The sequence below is a fragment of the Humulus lupulus genome, chromosome 1 (genome assembly GCF_963169125.1).
Source record: "Humulus lupulus chromosome 1, drHumLupu1.1, whole genome shotgun sequence".
Classification (NCBI taxonomy): Eukaryota; Viridiplantae; Streptophyta; class Magnoliopsida; order Rosales; family Cannabaceae; genus Humulus; species Humulus lupulus.
This window is the reverse complement of record NC_084793.1, coordinates 82,000,673-82,023,022: the sequence shown is the minus strand read 5'-3', so window position 1 is coordinate 82,023,022 and position 22,350 is coordinate 82,000,673. Positions and strand designations below refer to the sequence as shown.

Genomic DNA, 22,350 nt, shown 5'->3' with positions numbered 1-22,350 from the left:
TTTCATCATCGAACCCAGCCTCAACACCAGACTCCATCTCCGAGAAACCTAGTCGAGCGAACCCAAAACCCGGCTACACTATCTCCGTCCCTTGCAAAAATAACCAGAAACCCAGCTCTGCCTTCCCTGTAAGATTTCATAGCACCAAATCCACGATTCATCCATCCCTAAGAACCCCAGGTGCCTTCGCCATGAGCCCATATCGAACACTCCATGCCTCCAAATTCCAGACCCATAACTCCATGAGTACCCAGACATCTGTTGCACCTCATCCAAACACTGAATGAACAAACTCTGAGAGCCCACTGCGCAATTCCAGCAGTGCCTAGCCGCGACATCTGCGTGACCCCAACCACGCATCCCTTGAGCAGATCTTGCATATTCACACAACATTGAATGAGCATTTTTGAACTCTACTCTCCATTTTGATTTTTTTTATGTCTGCTTCTTTGTATTCTTTGTTTTAGGTGCATTTCTTTCTTACTGGCAGATTTCGTTTTGTGTTATACTTTGGTCTCAACTGTTGATAGTAAGTTTTGTGTTTTGTGTTTTGTGTTCTGGGTGCTCTGTGTTGTATTTAGTTAGTTGTGTTTATTTGGTGATTTTGTGCAGTGAGCACCGACGTTTGAGTCATTTTCCTTGTGTTTTGTTGCTAGTCAGGAACTTTGTTAATGTAGTTGTCTAGTTTGTTGTAGTTATATTTTTTCATCATTTTGTTGAGAGAAAAATTCTTTGTCTTTCTTAGTGTTAATTAGGGGACTCGATGATGATCTTGAAAAATCTTAAACAACATAATAAAATTAAGTTGAAGCTGAATGTCTCTCTTACTTAAGTTTTAAACTACAAGTCTTTGTGTGTGAATGTTGCTAGCAATTAATTGATGATAGTGTTTTTCTATTTAGTGTGTGCATGGATTGATTAAACATTTTTGAAACCCTAGCAAGAGCTAGATTCTTGTGAGAGCTTAAGTTTCTAGAATTACTCAGTGGTTTTCCTTGAGGCGAAATCCTAGACGTCACCACACCTATGACATGATTTAGGCCATTCTTGGACCGTTTGAGCCTTTTAAGCCTACCTGTATGCATTTTTTATCCCTAGTCACCCAGTTGAGCTTAATAAAAACTTTTCTTTCTTAGCCACTCTTTAGCCTAGCTCGCTATAATAACCTCCTTCCACCTTACCCCTTCGCACCTTGTCTTTCTAGGATCGATTTGTTGTTGCATTTTGGGGGGTTGAGAGGAGTTGAGTGTAATAAAGGCATTTGGGTGAGAATTTTCCTTTTCTTCTTTTTCTTATTTTCACCATTGGGGACAATGTTGTATTTTAAGTTTGGGGTAGAGTGTATTCTCATTTTTCTTGAGCTCTTTCTATTTAGTTTGTCTATCATTATTTGAAAAAACTAGCAATATATATATATATATATACATAAGAAAAAGAAAAACATAAAGAGGATTAAAGAGTGCACCCCTTTGCATCAAAGGAAAGTTTTGAAAAAAAAAATTAGAAAAGAAAAAAAAAGTAATCAAGTATGCTTGTAAATAAGTTTGGGGGTGTAACTCTTAAAATAAAAGAAAAGTTTATTTTAGTTTTTATTTTTGTATGTTAGTAATAAAGGCTAGTGGCAATAGTTATATTTGGTTGTGGGGTATTCTTTGGGAAAATTAATGTGTGCATTGATTTAGGTCCTAGAAAGATTGAGGTGCTTAGGGTGATTTGAGCCAAAATCAATCTCCCTTATCCTACCTTCACCCTAGCCTATCATTAGAAGCTTGATAAAGTCTTATTGATCTTTGGTGTGGTGTTTGTCTACATTAGTAAAGAGGGAATCACTAAGTAACTTATGGAGGCATTATTTAAGCTTTAGGACCAAGACCTAGTTTGATTTTGGGTGATTGAAAATGTTTAGGAAAAGCTATGCATGCACTAAAGGGAGAAACACTTGACTCATATATTGACAACAACATTAACACTTGAAGATTTTGGTTTAAGGCTTGTGTAAGTTTGAAATTCAGCGTCTCTTATTCAAAATAAAATTCTCAAGAGCCTTTTCCTTTTTTTTAAGCATTGGAAAAACAAAGTTTATCCTCTCTTGTTGTGTCTTGTCTTTGTTGGTTTTCCTTTTTCTTTTGCTGTTCAATTTGTGTGTCTTTTGTTATCTTTTGAGTTTCATCACTCAAGGATGAGTAATGTCTTAATTTTGGGGGTGTGATAACTCTTGAATAAAGTGTTATTCCTTGTGCTTTTGAGCTTATAAATGTGGAAAAATTGAGAGTGATGTTAGTTTATTATTAACTATTGTAGCTAACTTTTGTGTTTTTATAATTTTAGTTAGTTTAATTTGTTAGTGTAGTTTTTAAGAGCTAATGGGTTGAAAACAATATTTTCATGGATAGATATTTGTATGAAGAATGAAACTAGAATTGTGAAGTTATCTAATCTAAATTTTGATGCTAAAATATCAGGTTTGTGGTAGCAAACCAGGTTTTGCTAAAGCATTTTGATCAGGTTTCATTTGGAATTTTATGCATGACATGGAAGTTTGCTTGGAAATTCATTAAGTGAGTTGGATTAGTGGCTGAGGTGGCAACTACATGGGGTATTTGTCAATTTGGAAGAATCTTACAAAGAAGAAAAGGAAAGGAAGCTCACGTGTGAAAGGAAAGAGGCAATTTTGTACTTAGACTACTAAATTAAGTAACCTAGAGGTACAAAGGAAGGAGGACTAGCTGCAGAAAAAGGGGACCTGCCATTTTTGAGAAAAATATACAGAGGACAAGAGAGAAAACCAGAGATACACGAAGGAAAAAGAGGAAAGAAGAGAAGGACATTCATCATCAATTTTATTTGTTCTCTTATATTGTTTCTAAATTTTATCTTGTATTTTCTATTTTAATCTCTACTTTGATACTCATGGGAAGAATTGAAATAGGATTTATGCTATTGAAATTAGCCATGAACTATTCTTTTGTGGCTTGAATTATTGATGAATCATATGTCAAAGTGTAGTAATTTCTTGCACTTTATTTTAGTAAAATCTCTCTTATTCATTCAAGTATGCTCTATGTTGATTTCTTTTTGTTGTTTGGCCATCAATGACAAGATGATTAGTTATTTTTGATGCTGGAAAGAGTAAATATAATGGAAAGAACTTGGATGACACAAGTTCATAATCTTAGTTAGGTTATGTTAGTGAATAACACAGGGATGTGTTATTTTCCTTGTGTAACTTTTGAGAATTGAACCTTGAAATTGTTTTCTTAAATTTGATTTGGCATAGAAATATGTTTAATTAGGTGAAAGAATTAATATCATAGAATTTGGGGAAGTTCTATGAGCTTTTTTTGAAATCTTGTTAACCTAAGAGTTTTGCTAAAATATTGCTGCCGCAATCAGTTCAATATAATTGACATAGGGGGATTTAATAATTCAAGTCCATTTTACAATCCAATTTTTTATTTCTAATTAATTTGTTTAGTTCAGTTTTATTTTCAACATTTTTATCTTTTTAATACTTAGTTTAGCTTACAAACAACTGATTTAATTGTTAATACATTTAAGTTTTTCAGTAAATGTTTTGCCTATTTTTCTATTTTGCAATCCCTGTGGAGACAATTTACTTATCATTGTATTACTTGTGTTATTACGTGCACTTGCATATTTAAATCAATTAAATTTTCACAACACCTCCCCACCGCCCGGACATATAGCAATGACATTGAGCCCACGCCACTCGGGTCCACGAGGAGTACTCATCGATTGGGTAGGAAGCGACTAGCGACAAGGGGCGGGCCTACGAGGGGTGTGCTGGGCTACCGAGGGGCACACTGGGCTGCCTGGGGCTTGCTTGGTGATGGGGTACACCTGGTTGGCGAGGGACCCGCCTGGCTGGTGAGGAGAGCGCTGGGTTGGAGATGGGGTGTGCCTTGCTAGTGACGGGATGTGATTTATGATGAAAAGAGAGCCTGGCGCCGAGGGGCACACTGGGCTACAACAGGGAACGATCACCTGAAATGGGTGCGTGCCTGGTGACTTGCCTCACCAATTGGGTGACTCTATGGTCCAAATATCTTGATGCATGGAAGAAGTGAGCCCTTGATTGTGGGAGAGGGTTCGTCTTGCTAGATTATGGGGGCCTGACCATTCAAGGCCTGGCCATTTGACCCACTACTTCTCCATGCGGGGGTGTGCGGATAACCCCCGGCCCCAAGGGCCCACCATCTAGGGGCACCACTTCTTTGATGAGTCATCAGGATCTCGAGCCTCCTCGCCAACTTTTGAGATGATAGGCAAGGTACTTTGCATTTTATTTGTGAATTTGTGTTTATGGGTTATCACACTTTCATTAATGGAGAGAGGGCTTGTCTTGTTCGATTATTTTTGAATTGTTGATGCTTACTCTTTGCACGTTCTTTTTTCAGGTATCCTTTTGAGACAATGAATTTCATAGGTAGACACTAGTCACATTTTCATGACCCCTCGACAGCCTCCTCAGAGCCAGGCTCGACCGAGACAGGATGAAGTTCGTCCAGCCATTGTAGAGTCAGGATCATCCTCTAGTGGGGATTCTACCAAGTTCATTAGGCAAGTTCACGACAGGCCTCCTTCATCAGTGGAGGGTAATTTCTACATCATTCCATCCAACATGACTGAAGTTTAGTTGGGTCAAATGATCTCTTGTCATAGTATGTCAAGCACGATCTAGTACATGCTCCATTGGCTTGACGAGCAAACTGATCTTCCTCCAGAGGGCTGGCAGACCTTGAGCCTTGGGCATTGCAACCTTGGGGATATTCTTCCATTGTACGACTATTTGATTAGTGCTGCTAACTATTTCCAGGTGGTTCCATTCCAACTGGCTCCCAATGTCTACCTAGTCATTATCGAGCTCAACATCCTATTCTAATGTGTTTGTTGCTTATAGCTTCCCCTTGCCTATCTCTAATGCATTTGTTTCTTTTTACAAGTGCCCTTATTGGTCTGACGGCGTGGCCTGACTACAAGGAGCACCTGGAATTTCTTCAGACCAAGGTCGAGAAGAAATAAAAGACTGCACACTTCTTCCTTACTAATGAAAACCTACGAGCCTGTGAATTTCTGGGTGCGAACAAGTCCTTGAACTTGGCTAGGCACTCCCTACATGTCCTACATATCGCTCCAAGAGGCTTCCATTTCATTCACATTGGGGATGCTAGCGCTGGGGAGCATAGGGCCCTGGCCAATCATGACATAGGTGGCAGAGCGACCGTTGACGACAAGCCCATCTTGAGTGGCGACTGGGGGATGGAGAGTGCCCTTACAGATCTTGAGAGTGCACGCTCCACTCTTGTTGCCACAGAGCAAGAACTTATGAAGGCTCGTTCTGCCTGTGAGGATGCCACTAGAGTTGTGGATCATGCCTACTAGAATTCCATTGCTTGGAAGACCTAGCATAATGCTATTAACATAATTCGCATGGATGAGTGCGGTAAGCTCCGTCGCGAAGTCGAGGCAGCCCATTGGGATGGTAGCGAAAATACCAACTTTATGTTGTTTTCCCTTTGGCGGTTCAATCGTGGCCTTGAATTTAGCTTCATGGGCGAGCTAGCTGCTACGAACATCTTGGCTTACTGCATGACTTTCCTTGCCACAGAGACGAAAAAAGTCGAGGATGGCAATTCCGAGGGTTCGGAGAACACCGCCATTGAGGTTGTTGATGAGGACGTTGTTGGCAAGGATGGCGTGGGGCAAGAAAATGTTGAGGGGTTGGCCTCTAGCAAGGGTCATGCTCACGAGGTGGCCCTGGAGAGGGTGTCATTGGTGAGATGGCCTCTGTTGAGGGTGCCACAGGCGAGGGGGGTCCCAGCGATGACGACCATCCCACCGACCTCGTATAGGCTTTTAATGATATTTTTACTTAATTTTTCTTTTGCTTATATGCTTACATTGAGCGATGCTCCTATTTGTATGAACACTAGCCTTACCTAGGCTGCTTTTTGATGTATATATTGATGATGACTCTGCTTACTTTTTGTAGCCACGCTTGATGTTGTTTTGCAACAGTTTCTGAATTTTTCTTTTTTTGCGATTGTCTGCTTGGACGCTTCATTCTGTATGCGCCTTGCACGAACTTTACATGAACTCTACTTCATTCCATACACATGTTACATGAAATTTTCATTTTCGTTGCTTTGATCCATGTGCGTGATATCCCTTATGCCCCCAAGTGACTAGGATAGTGAGGGCGCCTTGTCACTTGTAATGCAACTAGCCCTCTTATTGACGAGGGGACCCGCGAAGGATCCCTCCCATGCTTGTGATGGCTCTCGTGAATCTCGAGCGAATTGTTTATTTTTCATGGTTTCCTATAATGGCTTGCACGGAGGGAAAGTTGTTGTGTTCTTCTGATCACTTGCAAAGGCTCTCGTGTTTCTGCGACCGTACCTGAGATCTGGTCACAACCCCTTCGGTCCTTTGTAATTGTCACTTTCTCTTGATTGGTTGGCCTAACTCAACGAGTTTCGCCATTCGATATTAGACCTTACAGGGAATTGGAGAAATCAAGACTACCTCGAGGATGTCTATTTTGATTCTTATTGACTACGACCTAAATGCCATTACATAATGGTCACTTAAAAGTGACACCAAACTCAAAATAACTACATTAGAAGTAACCACCTAAAAACTGGTCCTTGGTTACAAAAGGTAGGAACAGACCCTGTTACTGGTAATATTTTTTAAGGTGCTCTCCATTCCAATGCCTCAGGACTACCTCGTTGTTGAGCCTTGCCAATTTGTATGTTCTGGGGAAAATGACTCCTACCAAGTAAGACTCTTCCTAGATTGGACCTAAGACCCCGACAGATGGGTCCAGTGTATTGAGGAACACATGACAAAGGACAAGGTAGTCAATGGAGAACTTTCTATCCTTTACCCAAGCATTGAAATAGTGAGCCACCTGGTAGGCTACCACTTGCAAGTTAGCTTGCTCCCGTTTTTCTTCAATAAGATCAAGGGACTCGGTAACTAGTGCCTTATGCTCTTGATCATAGTTCAGTCTTTTGTGCAACGTGACATCTATCTCAACAAGTAGCATTGCCTCATAGCCATAGGCGAGCGCAAAGGGTGTGTGTCTAGTGGAAGTTCTGGTCGTGGTCATGTAAGACCATAGTACCTCTAGGCTTTTGTCCGGCCACTCCCATTCACTTCTTCTAGGCATTTTTTCAAAGTGTCTTTGAGGGTCTTGTTGACGGCCTCCACTTGTCCATTCGCCTGCGGGTGTGCCATTGCCAAGAAGCTCTTCACAATTCCATTGCGAACACAAAAGCTTGTCAAGTGTTTGCTATCAAATTGAGTCCTGTTATCAGACACAATATTATACCACATCCCGTAGTGACTTTTGATATTCTTCATGACAAAATCCAACATTTTTTTTGGAAGCGATGAGTGATGGTCGCTAATGGTTCCGCCTTGCACCATTTGGTGAAGTAGTTCACAACAACTACTCCATACTTCACTCCGCCCCATCCTCTAGGGAGTTGGCCTATCAAATAAATCCCCCAAATTGTGAAAGACCATGGGCTCTACATCAGTTTAAATTCATTCTGAAGGGCTCTCAGACTTTTGGCGAACCTTTGGCATTTCTCGCACTTCTGTACGTACTCCTTAGAGTCTGAAATTATGTATTTTAATGTTTACAAAGTGATTAAATTAAACAACTTAATAGATTATAGAATGGTGATTAAGTTTTGACAGAATCTGAATCTGATCTAACGACTAAACTTGTTGTCTAAGCATATTATTACAGAAATAAAAAAAATGAGTATAAAAAAAATTAACACCAGAGATTTTTTATGTGGTTCGATAAACCTAGTCCACGGGGCCACACCCAGAGATGAAGTAAGGTATCACAAAGTACAAAATAACAATTTACTTATACATAGATAGACTCTCTCTATACTTATGCTTCAAGCTTTTGCACACCCTTCAAAAATCCAGTTTCTTGATAAGACACCAACACTCTTGAACTCCCTTCAAAGGTTGATGAATGCTTTCTTCCACCAGAAGAAAGTCTTAGCGAAATCTTCTCCCGGTGATTGTTGAACTCGTTATCAATTGATGAACATGTTTTTACACAAAATAGATGAATACAAAAGGAAGCTACACAGCTCCTAGATTGTAATGCCCTCCAAATCCAGGACCGTTACACTGTGTACTTAAAATTGTGTCAGACATGCTAATCAGGTCATTTGGTTTAAAATGTGCAACTAAGGTTAGTGACAAAGGTTAGGGTTAAAAATTTTGGTCAAAGAACCGTTGACTTTTATTTCAAAAGTTTTATATAAACATGGGATCCCAAAATATTATAACTAAACTTTTAAAAAGGTAATTATACACATCAAAAGTTACATCAGCCGGTATAAGCAGCAAAACAAGGCTATAACCCTAGTTCCTCTGAGATAATTCCGGCCGTGGTGGTCAAGCAGCCACATATGTACACGCCGCCATCGAAGCTCTCCAACTCATGGCTGGTCAAGCTTTCCCTTGCCCTTACTTGCACCACAAAACACCCGTGAGCCGAGGCTCAGCAAGAAAACTCAACATATGCATAAACAAAGAATATAAACTTCCAGACATCCCTTTTACAAATTCTACAACATTAATCCATAAATAAAATTATTCAATATAAACAAGTGGTCATTGGACCAATTACAGGGTCGTTGCCCTAAATAGATTGCCTTAGAGCCAATCCCGGGGCCTATGCCCTAATTACATGACCATAGAGTCACTTGGGGCTCTCGCCCTTAGCTATGTCTCACTAGCCAAGAGCTAGCCCAACCCCATTGGTTCAATATTGACCTTAGAGGCAACCAACGTAATAGCATGTTACTTGTTTAGGCCTAAGCCTTTCGACCAGCACGTAGCGCGCTATTTCCGTCCTTGACTCATAAGACAAGCCTTGACCCAGGATTACATACCTCAATACAGAAAATAGATGTGGATAGGCACATCCCAAAAACCAAGCACATGCACGTTAATCATCTAATACCATTGAATAACCATTTTCCACAACACTAAACATATCCATTTAATGGGGCCACATGCCCTAACCATAGAGTTCATGCAATGATTATGAAACACGTAAGCATTTATCAGTAAACATGTGAACTAATAGCCTAGCATACACATCTTGGGGGCCCAAACCCTATTTAAAACAACATATAACAGTCGGCCCAAGCCCTAATCACATATAACATGTATTGGGTGCAGTTTTCTTACCTCAGGTCCAAGTAAGCATACACAAGAACAACCCTCGAGCACGATCCCGTTCTGAGCCCTAGAAAACACCTAGTCACAAACCATAAATGGTACTTCGATGAGTTTTAAAATCCAATGCCTAATCCTGGGACCAATCCCGCGCCCTCGGGACCTCTAATTCCACCAAACAGGTGGTGAAATCGTCCCCCGAGCCCCTGAGCAAAAACCCTAAAAAATACCCAAAAATAAAGTTTTGAAGGCGGAGTAGCGCTACAACGCTACCTGTTGGGCGCTGCAGCACTAGAGTTAGAGACTCCATCCCCCAAAATCGCAGCCTAGCACTGTAGTGCTCCCAACCTAGCGCTACAGCGCTGATACCATAAATGCGATTTTCTGGGTTTCTCTCTTCGAATTTCCCCGAACCAAAGCTCCAAAATTCTGTCCCCCAACTCAAAACCCATAATTAACCATAGAAACCCACTCTACTCATCAAAGGCAACAAAACCTACCCAAGTTTATCCCAAAAACTCGAACATATCCCCAAAATCCTTAATCAAACCCTCACACTTAAGAACACACCAAGAACACATAAAACTCAAAGATTCAAATGTTTAAATTGTTACCTCTATAGTTATGAACGACCTTAGGATGTTGCTACACCAATTCCTAGTCCCAAGCTTCCAAACTCCAAGCTTTCCTCTTTCGAAATGGCAAAATCCCAAGGTAGTAGAGAGAGATACGGGTAAGAGAGGGAAAGGGGAAATGTTTGCTCTGTTTTCATTTGTTTCTTCAGTTTCCTATTTTGGCTAAGTATAGACAAATCCTACAAAAGACTTAAATGCCCTTAAGTCTAAAACTTGCCCTCTAATGCCCATAGGGGCAGAATAGTCATTTGCCACCATTTCTCAACATTTCCTTAAATAAATCTCAGCTATCTTAAATAAACACCAAATAAATATCCACTACCCAATAATCCCCAGTAATGTACTAATTTACCAAAATACCCCTAGGCTCACCCTGAGCCGGGTATTTATTCTCGTTGTGACCTTTTTCGCTAATTGCTCACTAGGATTGCCTCGTGCCGAGTAACCTAAATAAACCCACATAATAATGTGGTCTCTCACATATATCACATAATAACAATTAATATAACCATTAAACACATAATTACATATATTGCCATCCTGGCCTCCTAATCAAGGCTCTAAGTCTTATTAGCAAATTCTGGGATGTTACATAGATACTAGACTAAGGTATCCACTCTTAGTCTCACAAAAAGAACTCTCTCAAAAATACAAATGATATTAAAAAAAGAGAAGTGAAAGAGCTAAGGATTTGTGGCTGTTTGGTCCTTTATTTATAGCTGAAATGGTCTTTCGAAGGAGTCCATGAAATCTAGAAAAATCAAAGAGAGAATTACACAAATTATTTATTTAGAAAATTCTACTAGTCTATCAGATTCTGTTGATACAGATTGGGAAACTAACTCAACAGATAACTTATCTGGACAGATTGACAGTCCAGATTCATTCCAACAATTTTTTTGATCAATTGAATTTCTAATCCTTTCTTAGTTTAGCCCATGATCTGCAGTAAAGGATTAGAAAATCATATAATTTATTTAACAAAAGAAAGTTGAAAATTTTATTCAAAAATAAAAGTTGAATTTTTTTCCTTTATTATACAAAGTTTCATTTTTCAAAAAAGGAAACTACATTTTTTTAATCTTTCTTTTCACAGTCAGCCATTACGATGAAATTTGTCAATAAAAACTATGACATAATATTTTTTAATCAATTTAAAAAAAGTCTCAAACTATAAAAGAGGAAAATTATATTTTATTTAAAGAAAAATTTTCTTATAAATAAAATACTCTTTTCTCAGTGAATATCAACATATATGGACGAAATTTCAAGTAAAAAATTTCCATAAATAGATATGAAGATTTCTAGAGAATTAAGAATTAAGAAAACAAATTTTGAAAAAACAAGTTGTCACGTCAGATCATAAACCTGTCAGGACAACTGCTTCAAACTTGTCAAAAAACACTTTTGAGTTATAAAATATATTGTCTATTTAAGATTGCCAATTTAGGGTTTTACAATCTTCCCTTTTAACATATTTTTAGAAAAGAAAAAAATCTTATTTATCCTCACTCAAAAGTATGTGCAAATCACACATTAGTTGAAGCATAGATTTTACTCAAAGCTTCCCCTGCACAAGATATAACAAACAAATAGGGCACATAATAAAAAACATGTTCCAAACTCAATCAATTAGCACAAGAACATGAAACTTTTTGTACTCCCCCTAAATAACTTTTCTCCTCTTTTTTGTCTATCAAAAAGGCCAAAGGAACACCATCAATGGCCAAACACACTTCCGTCATAGTTCATCACCATGGTTTCTTGCACACATGTTAGATGAAAAATGAAACAAAGAAACAAGAAAAAGAAGTGGAAGAAAAAACAATGGATAACAACCAAAACAACAAAAAAAGGAAAATGAAAACTTTTCCTTGTCTAAGAATATGATCTTTAATGCACAAAATAAATTGTCAATATTTCCACTATTCCCACAAACGATCAACAATTTTTTGTTTTCATTTTTTAAAATTTTTTATAATAACACAAAGGACTATATATATAAATATAATAATGACAAAATATCCTTTTGTGCCCAAAATGTTCATGACCTGTCCATTGAGAAAGAACCAAACATTAGTACATTTTAACAAAATTTTACTATAATGTTTAGTAAATCTATTTAACATACGATGATTTTATTTGTCTGAAGAAAAATAGTTAGTCCTATCCCATGGAATATTTAAAGTGAATTAAATGGTGTATATGAGTTTTAAGATATTTGTTTTACCACTAAAATCAGTCTCAAGCATTTGTGTGTGCATGTGAAAGCATGAGACATTTACCTTTGGTGGAAAATTTTAGCCTTTTTCGCAAGTTGCATGATGTACCCAACTCAGACGCTTTCACACTACACCGATGGTAGCCCTTTTCACATGGTAGAGTATCTTCTACATAATTTTAGTTACATAGTTGATGGACCCAAAACAGGTATGTTTTAAAAATTTATAACCCGCAAGCGCATGAATCGTTCATATAGAATAGTGATCGTGTAAGCAAGGATGTCGAACCCAAAGGAGTTGTCTAAAATAAAAAAGAAAATTATGTTAAATCAAAATTAATAAATTCTAATCTAGCTCCAAAGATTGATGAGATTTTTGTATAATGAAAATAAAACAAAAGACAATAATAAAGAAATTAAAGACAATATATAAAAATAAATTAATAGTAGAAATCAAGATGGTAAAAGAAGATTATTAAAGTATTAGAATCCACAAAATATAAGTTCAATAATATTTACAAGTATATTGATTCCTAAGTTTCATTAATAGTAGAAATTAATCAACTATCACTTATTCAAATTAGATATTCTATTTAAGCACAAATTATCATGGAATTGTAGGATTTATCTTCACTTTTAAAATTATACTTTCAAAGTATTTAATGTAAATCAATCTAATGAAATAACAAATAAATCAATGAATATTATTTATGAGGCAAAACATAATATTTTTGTTCTAAGCATTTGATGTGCACAATTTAATGACACACCTTAATAAAAGAATATTATGATTTTGCACTAATGAAGAACAAAGTGTAAATATGTTCTAACAATAAAAAATACAAGATATTTAAGATGAAAGAAAAAATTTGAAGAAGAAAATCCATAAACTTTATTGCACAAAATGGGAAATCAACATACAACATAAATATTATCTAGTTACATTGTTTCATCATCACCTTAATAATCTTAAAAATATTAGAAACTCATAACTAGAATAGAAATTACAAACATAAATAGGAAAATTTGGAGGAGGAACCCCCAAAATTTTCCTCTAAAAACTCATAGAAAAAATGACCAAAAAGTAGAAAAAGATGAAGAGAATGGAGTGGTCTTGAAAGTGTAGAAATTGTAGTGTAACCTCCTCCTGAAATGAGCACTCCAAAATGGTCTTGAAAATTCCCTATTTATAGCCAAAATGAAAGTATTAAAATAATCAATTTAAATTAATTAAATTGATTAAATTAATTAAATTAATAATAATATGGAAAATAGGGGTAAATTTTAGGTGTAATGATGATTTTTGGGTAAAATGTGTAGAAAAGTTTGGGTAAAAATGTGGTATTTTTGGACATTAAGGGGACAAGGGGACAAAGGGATGTTGGGCTAAAAAAAAATTGTTGAGGCAGCTTTGTGGCAGGCTTAGGGGCTGCTGATCGGGCTTGGGCCTGGCTGGTGAAGGGGCAGGCGTGGCTGGCAAATATGGGTCTGGCTGCTTGGAGGTGTGGAGGTGAGCTGGGTTGAGAGGCTGAGGTAGACGGGCCCATGCAGGCCAGGGAGCTTGGCTAGGCCAAGTGGTGGTGTGGGCCTGGGGAAGCACGGGCAGGGCTGGCTTCGGCTAAGGCTGCTGGATGGATGCATCATGCGGGTGGGCCCATGTGTGCATAGGAGGCGCAGGCCCAGGTGGCTGGGGGGGCTGAATTGGGCCAGGCAGGCCTGGAGGCTTAGGCCACTTGGAGGCTTCTCTTTTTTAGTTTTGCCATTTTTTTTCTTTCTTCTCCTCACTTTTGAAAGCCCAAAAATGCAATAAATTCCCTACAAAATAAACATAAAATAAATCATAAAAAAATATTTTCAACTATAAAATAAATCAAGTTAATTCTTTGAAAATATTAATTATAACTTAATTTATATTTAACATTTAAGTTCAATAATACAACATTTTTTTACCTCAAATTAAACAACAATAATTCTAATAATTAACTACAACATTTTACAACAAAATAATTATAAAAACACACAAAAATAAATAAAATCAAAATAAATCCAATAAATTCAAAATTACTTAAAAACTCAAAGACTAAGCAACAATTAGCATAAAAAAGTGGTAACATAACTCTATTTCGTAGTTATCAATAGTTCCAACTTACTCATGGATGACTTTCACACACCAATGCATGTAGCTCTATTCTTAAGATGGAGCCTGAGACAAGATCAAAAATGTTATATACTCACACACCACATACACATATTGATTAACAAATATATTAAATGGAAAGACCTATCTATTTTTCGAGACCAGTAAGCATGATATATTAACTAGAAAAACTAACTAGGTAGTAAAATAATGTTAAAATATGATGTTTGCGAAATTTTCAATTTGGACAAGATCACGACAACTTTTGAGTAACACAATGTCAAGGATATGACAAAAAAAAAAATTAATTAGTACAAACCCCTAAGGATTTCTTGAGGGAATCAAACTTGACCGCATATAGGGATTTTGTAAAAATATCTGCAATTTGTTTGACATTCTCAACATATTCTAACACCAAGGGTTTATTTTCAACAAATTCCCTAGTGCATCGTGTAATATCCGTTTTCCCGGAAAGACAATTTCGTAATTTTTTCACTGTGTGCATCTTTGTCATTTTTTTCCTTTGATGGAATATTGGATACGTATGATTTCCAATGATGATAAAATTCATGGTTTCTTATGTTTAAATATCTTGGAAATGATTGTAAAATCCCGGCATCTGCATAATGCCAAATAAATAAATAATGACTCGGGTTAAAGTTATTATTTATTTTATGAATATTATTATTATGAGTATAATAATAATAATAACAACAATAATAATAATATGGTATGAGTTTTTTATTATTATTTTTATGAGTGATTATATTATTATTATTTAAATGGATCTGGGTGTTTCCATTTATAACTCTGGCGATAGCTCTGACGAACCCGATCTGGACATTTCTAGAGGTTTTTTTTAATTTTTTTTTCTTGTTTTTGATTCTACAAGATAATTAGAGTGTTTGGTGAAGTTTGATATTTTTTTGATGATTCCTTGATTTATTATGAATTATATAAATTTTCATAGGAAATAATTATGAAAAATACATAAACTGTTCAGAAAATTCTGGGATAATTTTTATATGATCTGTGATTGATACCAAACTGTTCTGTATGCTTAGATTAACGATTTAAACGTTTTTGTATTTTTCTTGAATTTATTTAGTTATCTCTTAAGTAAATTATAGAAAATACTAGACTAACATAAATGGCTCAGAATAATTATTGTAAGCATATTTAAGGGGTAGGAGCTATTATGTGAAATTTGGGACAATTATTTACTGTTTTATTATTTATTTTGAATTATTTGAATTAAAATGGGTTACCTACGTAGATAAATTATAGAAAATAACTTGGTGTTGCAAAAATTATTGTTGACTATTTGGGCACTGTTCTTATATAGTTAAAATAGTATCTTAGTGTCTGGGACTGATTTAGAACTATGTTAGGTTGTTTTGTTATTTTTGGTTAATTATTTGGTATTTTATGCATGTAAAAAAAAGGATAATTTATGCATAAATAATTAAAATAATTTGTATAAGTTTCTAAGTTGTTTAATCATGTTTCATAATCTATATAAATAGTTAGTAAGCATGTTAGGTTATGGTTTAGGTAATTGTATTGAGTATCCAATTATTTTGGGAATTATGTGTAATTAAAATGATAATTATTGAAAATAAATAATTATAAGGAAATAATTAGTTTAATCTGACTTTATAGGCGTAAAAATAAACTTAGAATTTGCTTTAGTAAATTTTGGTCATTTATTTGATTATTTGATTATGATCTATTTTTTTTTTCTTTGTGCATAAAGATGATAAGAAATGTGATGATTAGTATTATAGGTTGTAATTTTGTGGTGAAACCTTGATGTGTTTCATAATTGTGTTTTGAGTGTGTCCGTTGTATTACTGGGTGTTTAGGATCTAGTTCTCAACAAGGACACTCAGCGAGGGGTTCGAGGTAGAATAAAGGAATATTTTTTGCAATTGAGGTAAGAAGAGTGGACATCTGCACATATGGTGTATGTTTAAGCATACAACCTTATTTCTTGGTTTGTATTAATTTACGTTATGTATTGTGATTGATTACTGTACACACTTAGTATTGTTAGCATGAGAATAATGCTAGGGTTTTCGCTGCTTGTGTGAGCATAACACTTGCAGGTACACTAAGAGCTTATCATTGGTGAGTACAACTTGTGGTAAGCGAATGCCTAGTTGGATGCCAAGTGTGAGAATAACACGAGGCATGGCATATTACATTTGATGTCTGATCAACATGAATGTATGGTTGATTATCGTATGTGAGCATAATGTGTGGTATGAGACTTTGTTTGTTATGTGTGTGAGTATATCATGCATTGTATCTGTAGTATATGAATTGTTATTGCTTAAGGTTTTGATTAAGCTATGTTGTATTATTTGGTTAGGGGGGTTATGTCCTACATAGCTCTTCTTACTGGGCGTTAGCTCACGGGTACTCTGTGTGCAGGTAAAGGCAAAGCAACGCAGTGAGTGAAGCGGGCTCGAGGCGTGGATGTTACATGTCAGCGGAGGGTTCACAACGTTTTAATGTTTTAAAGACTTAATGGACTTTTATCACTTTTGGACTTTGTTTTTTTTTGTTAGATTAAGTTTTAAGACTTGAAAATGTTTTATTTTAAAGAAATAGTGAGATATCATGCCTTGTTTATTTCAATAAAATAATATTTTAAATGGTTATTTTATTTATTGATTTAAATGGACTTTCATAAGTGACGTCTCAAGAAATCGGAGTGTTACAATTGGTATCAGAGATGTACGGTCCTAAATAGTTTGTGGTAAGCCTTAACATGTAAAATACACTGCCAAGGATGAGCTCGACTCACTGTATTCTAAGTGATAATTCTTACTTGTGTGAAAGTTGCTTTAATGTTTTGCACATAATTGTACTTAAGCTTCATCTTCGTAAATATGATTTCATGATTGCATTAAATATTTCTTCCTTATGTTTGCTGGTCTGCGTGGTTCAGGAGTTAGAAAATGCATCCTAGAAGATCCATTAGACTTAATGGAGGTCGAGGCCGAGGTCGAGGTAGAGGCCGAGGCCATGGTAGAGGTTGAGGTGAAGGAGAAAACGCTGAACCACCGCTGGCACCACAGGGATGGGAGGAACGTTTTGCTGCAATGGAAGCAACCATTCATAGGCAAGAGGAGGTGATCCATCAGCTAAGGCACCAGCCTGGGCGGCCAGTACAAGCAGAGCCACAGGTGCAGAATAACAGGCAGCTATCGACTTTTATGGTAGCTCCTGTTGCAGTGGATGGACTAGAGCCATTATTTGAAAGATTCCGCAAGTAGCATCTGCCTGAGTTTGATGGGAGCACGGATCCATTTGTAGCAGAAGAATGGATTAGCCGCATTGAAAACATACTGAATATGATGAGGGTCCAGGGTAATGAGTGAGTGTTGTGTGCATCTTATATGCTAAGAATGGATGCCCGTCTTTGGTGGGAGGTGGTGCAGCAGGCACATAATGTTAATACCATGGATTGGGCTGGGTTCAAGCAAGTTTTCAACGAAAAATATTATAACTCTGCGGTCCTGGCAACAAAGACTGATGAGTTCAGGAGATTGGTGCAAGGAAATCTCTCGGTGACAGATTACACACAGAAATTTGATCGATTGGAAAAATTTGCACCATATTTGGTACCTACTAATAGGGTATGGGTAGATCGTTTTGTGAGAGGATTGAAGTCGATGATCGCTCGGGATGTGGAGATTGTTTCGAGGGGCACATTCACATACGCCCAAGTTATAGAAATGGCTCTTACTGCTGAGAGGAGCAAGGAAAGAATCTAGAAAGAGAATGCCGCCAGAAGAGATGCAAAGAAGGGTGGGGCAACCGCTTCGAATGATCACAAAAAGAGAGAGCAAGAACAGTCGGGACAGTTGGGACAAGACAAACGACCCAAGCCTAATAATGAAAGCCGTTCAAATGGGGGTAGAAACATTCCAGAATGCCCTAAATGCACTAAGCGCCACTTTGGGGAATGTCGGGCCAAGGCATCCTATAAATGTGGAAAATAAGGTCATATCAAGCGCAACTATCCATCATGGAATCAGGCTAGAAACAAAGAAGAGCCAAAGAAGGATGATAAATATGTTCCAGCCAGAGTCTTTGCGATCACTCAGGTAGAAGCTGAGGCTAGCCCTTCAGTCGTATTAGGTCAGATTCCTTTGGACAATACCACATGTAGAGTTTTATTTGATTCAGGTGCATCTCATTCATTTATTTCTAGTAGCCTTGTAAATCATGTAAATGTACCTATAGAATTGTTCAATGTGGGTTTTGGGACTATGCTACCATCCGGGGAGGTTGCAATATCTGAAAATTGGTTTAGAGTTGTACCATTATGGATAGATGGTAGGGAACTGTTTGTAGACCTGATTGTATTAGACTTATGTGATTTCAATGTAATACTGGGGATGGATTTTCTGACAAAATATGGAGCATCTATTGACTGCAAGCGGAAGAAAGTAGTATTTACACCAGAAAGCGGAAAGACATTTGAATACTAGGGAACAAGCAAGAAACCTCGAACTCCTATCATATCAGCGATGAAAGCCAGAAAGTTGTTGCAACACGGGTGTCTAGGGTACCTAGTAAACATGGTCAATGACACTAAAGAAGCATAAAGGAAGCCTGAAGAAACAAGAGTAGTCGCTAAGTACCTCGACGTCTTTCCTGAAGAATTGCCGGGGTTACCACCGCATAGGGAGATTGAATTTGTGAAAGACCTTATGCTAGGGGCAACACCGATGTCTCGAGCACCTTATAGGATAGCGCCAACAGAACTAAAGGAGCTCAAGACACCATTGGAAGAATTACTCAAGCTGGGTTTATTAGACCGAGCTACTTTCCTTGGGGCGCACCAGTCCTTTTTGTCAAGAAGAAGGATGGATCTATGAGGATGTGTATTGACTATCGGGAACTGAATAAGGTGACAGTAAAGAACATATATCCATTGCCAAGAATTGATGTTTTATTTGACCAGCTTCAGGGGACAAGGGTGTTTTCTAAAATTGATCTTCGGTCAGGGTACCACCAGCTAAGAATAAGGAATGAGGATATTCCCAAGACAGCTTTCAGAACTAGATATGGGCATTATGAGTTCATGGTGATGTCATTTGGACTCACAAATTCCCCAGCAGCATTTATGGACCTAATGAACCGAGTTTTCAAAGAGTATCTGGACCGGTTTGTCATCGTGTTCATAGATGATATACTGGTATATTCTAAGACAAGGGAGGAGCATGAGGAACATCTGTGTTTGAATTTGCAGCGATTGAGAGAACATCAGTTGTATGCTAAATATAAAAAGTGTGAGTTCTGGTTATCTGAGGTTGCATTTTTGGGTCACATTGTTACTGATGGGGGAATTAAGGAAGATCCTGCTATGATTGCTATAGTGAAAGAATGGCCTAGACCAAAGAATGCCTTGGAGGTTAGAAGTTTTCTGGGTTTAGCAAGCTATTACAGGAGGTTTGTAGAAGGGTTCTCAAAAATAGCCACACCGTTGACAGAGCTGACAAGGAAGAATCTAAAGTTTGTCTGGTCAGACAAGTGTGAACAAAGCTTTCAAGAGCTGAAGAATAGACTCATATCGGCGCCAGTACTTAGCTTGCCGACTAAAGAAGGGCAGTTCTTAGTGTATTGTGATGCATCAAAGCAAGGGTTAGGTGGTGTGTTGATGCAATCTGGTAAAGTGATTGCCTATGCTTCAAGGCAATTGAAAGATTATGAACAAAGGTATCTGACACATAATTTAGAGTTGGTTGCAGTGGTGTTTGCAATGAAAATTTGGCGTCATTACCTGTATGCGGTGAAATGTGAAATTTACACCAATCACAAGAGTCTCAAGTATTTCTTCACGCAGAGGGAATTGAACATGAGACAAAGGAGGTGGTTGGAGTTAGTCAAAGATTATGACTGTGAAATAATGTATCACCTCGGTAAGGCCAACGTTGTAGAAGACGCCCTTAGTCGTAGAGGTCCGGGAATGGTTTCTACTATGCAAGGAATATCTAGGAAGATTCTAGAAGATATGGAACGAGCTGGTATAGAGCTAATAACAGGGCAACTTGCTAAGGTTACACTTTAGTCTACCTTACTGGAGAGGATGAGGGAAGGACAAATTATTGAAAATAGGTTTAGTGACGTAAAGTGAGATATACAGAATGGAACTGCCAAAGACTTCGCTGTGTCAGACACTAGGTTATTAAAGTTCAAGGGACGTATTTGTGTGCCTGATAGTGATGAACTTAAAAAGGAGATTTTGACAGAAGCTCATACTACACCTTACTCACTTCACCCCGGGACCACTAAAATGTATCATGACCTAAAGGCATTTTATTGGTGGCCTGGTATGAAAAGGGATGTTATGGATTATGTGTCGAAATTCTTAACTTGTCAGTAAATCAAGGCAGAACATCAAAGACCAACAGGACTGTTACAACCACTGAATCTTCTGGAGTGGAAATGGGAGGAGATATCTATGGACTTTGTGACAGGGTTACCTAATACCACAAAACAACATGATGCAATCTGGATAATAGTGGATAGGTATACCAAGTCGGCCCATTTCCTACCAGTACGCATGACTTTTCCCATGGACCAGTTTGTTGAATTTTATTTAAATGAAATAGTAAGGTTACATGGGACGCCATACTCCATTGTCTATGATCGAGATGCCCGGTTTGCATCATCATTTTGGGAAAGTTTACAAAAAGAGATGGGGACTCGGTTAAATTTCAGTACCGCATATCATCCTGAGATAGATGGCCAGGCCGAGAGAACAAATCATATTCTAAAGGATATGCTGAGAGCATGTGTCATAGATTTTCAGGGATCATGGAATAGATATCTGCCTCTAATTGAGTTCTCATATAACAACAGTTATCAGTCTACCATTGGGGTAGTTCCTTATGAAATGTTGCACGGAAGAAAGTGCAGGTCCCCACTTCATTGGGATGAGTTAGGAGAAAGTAAACTTCTTGGGCCAGATGCTGTTCAGCGTATAAATGAGGCTATTCAAAAGATCAGGGCTAGAATGGTCACAGCTCAAAGCAGTCAGAAATATTATGCAGACCTGAGGCAAAGACATGTTGAATTTAAGGTTGGTGATCATGTGTTTCTTCGTGTGACACCACGAAAAGGAATAACAGTGAAAAGGTTTCGCAAGAAAGGGAAGTTGAGTCCCAGGTACGTCGGTCCTTTTGAGATATTGGACAGAGTTGATAATGTGGCTTATAGGGTAGCCTTACCGCCATCGTTAGCCGAGGTGCACAATGTGTTTCATGTGTCACAACTTCGTAAATATGTGTTAGATCCGTCACATGTGCAAAGCTACGAGACTTTGGGTTTGCAGAAAGATTTTTCATTCAATGAGCGTTTGGTGAAGATTCTTGATCGGAAGGACAAGGTACTAAGGAATAAGACTATTTCCTTAGTGAAAGTGATGTGGAGGAACAGTGTTGTTGAGGAAGCAACCTGGGAACTAGAATCAAATATGCTACAACAGTATCCTAGGGGGGGATAATTTGTAATATTCGTTTTTCCGGAAGGACAATTTCGTAATTTTTCCACTGTGTGCATATTCTTCATTTTTTTTTTTATTTTGATGGAATATTTGATATGTATGATTTCCAATGGCAATAAAATTCATGGCTTCTTATGTTTAAATATCTTGGAAATGATTGTAAAATCCCGGCATGTGCATAATGCCAAATAAATAAATAATGACTCGGGTTAAAGTTATTATTTATTTTATGAATATTATTATTATGAGTATAATAATAATAATATGGTATGAGTTTTTTTTTTAATTATTTTTATGAGTTATTATATTATTATTATTTAAATAGATTAAACAATAGTAATTATAAGCAATTATGAAATCACTATAATATCACTATTTTTTGGGATTTGTTAAGGGATATTTTGAGGACATTTATGATAAACAATATCTCACATATCTGATTAAAATTCGTGATATAACAATATATTATTTATTTTAATTGTTTAATTTTTTAAAATAAATGAAAAATCCCTAGTTTCGTGGGAATTAGAGGAAGAATCATTCAAATATCAACTGTTATCCCTGTTTCTCCCCAATTGTACGGATCCAT

General features: G+C 37.1%; 1 protein-coding gene across 12 annotated transcripts in view; it reads left to right on the top strand.

Annotated features, from left to right (window-relative positions):
- The window catches only part of LOC133795133 (hydroxyisourate hydrolase-like), a 56,672-nt gene extending 39,822 nt beyond the window's left edge, over positions 1-16,850 (top strand). For 6 of the 12 annotated variants that reach the window (XR_009875354.1, XR_009875349.1, XM_062232607.1 and 3 more), the window contains one exon: positions 2,463-3,052. Coding sequence is in view for 5 of the 12 variants with exons in the window: in XM_062232607.1 (XP_062088591.1) it covers positions 2,463-2,562 (100 nt within the window). In the remaining 7 variants the exon portion in view is untranslated. Of the gene's footprint in view, positions 1-2,462; positions 3,053-16,101; positions 16,177-16,672 lie in introns of those variants that run through there. The other 6 variants (XR_009875355.1, XR_009875350.1, XR_009875358.1 and 3 more) reach the window with 5 other exon arrangements.
- The last annotated feature ends 5,500 nt before the right edge of the window (positions 16,851-22,350 follow it).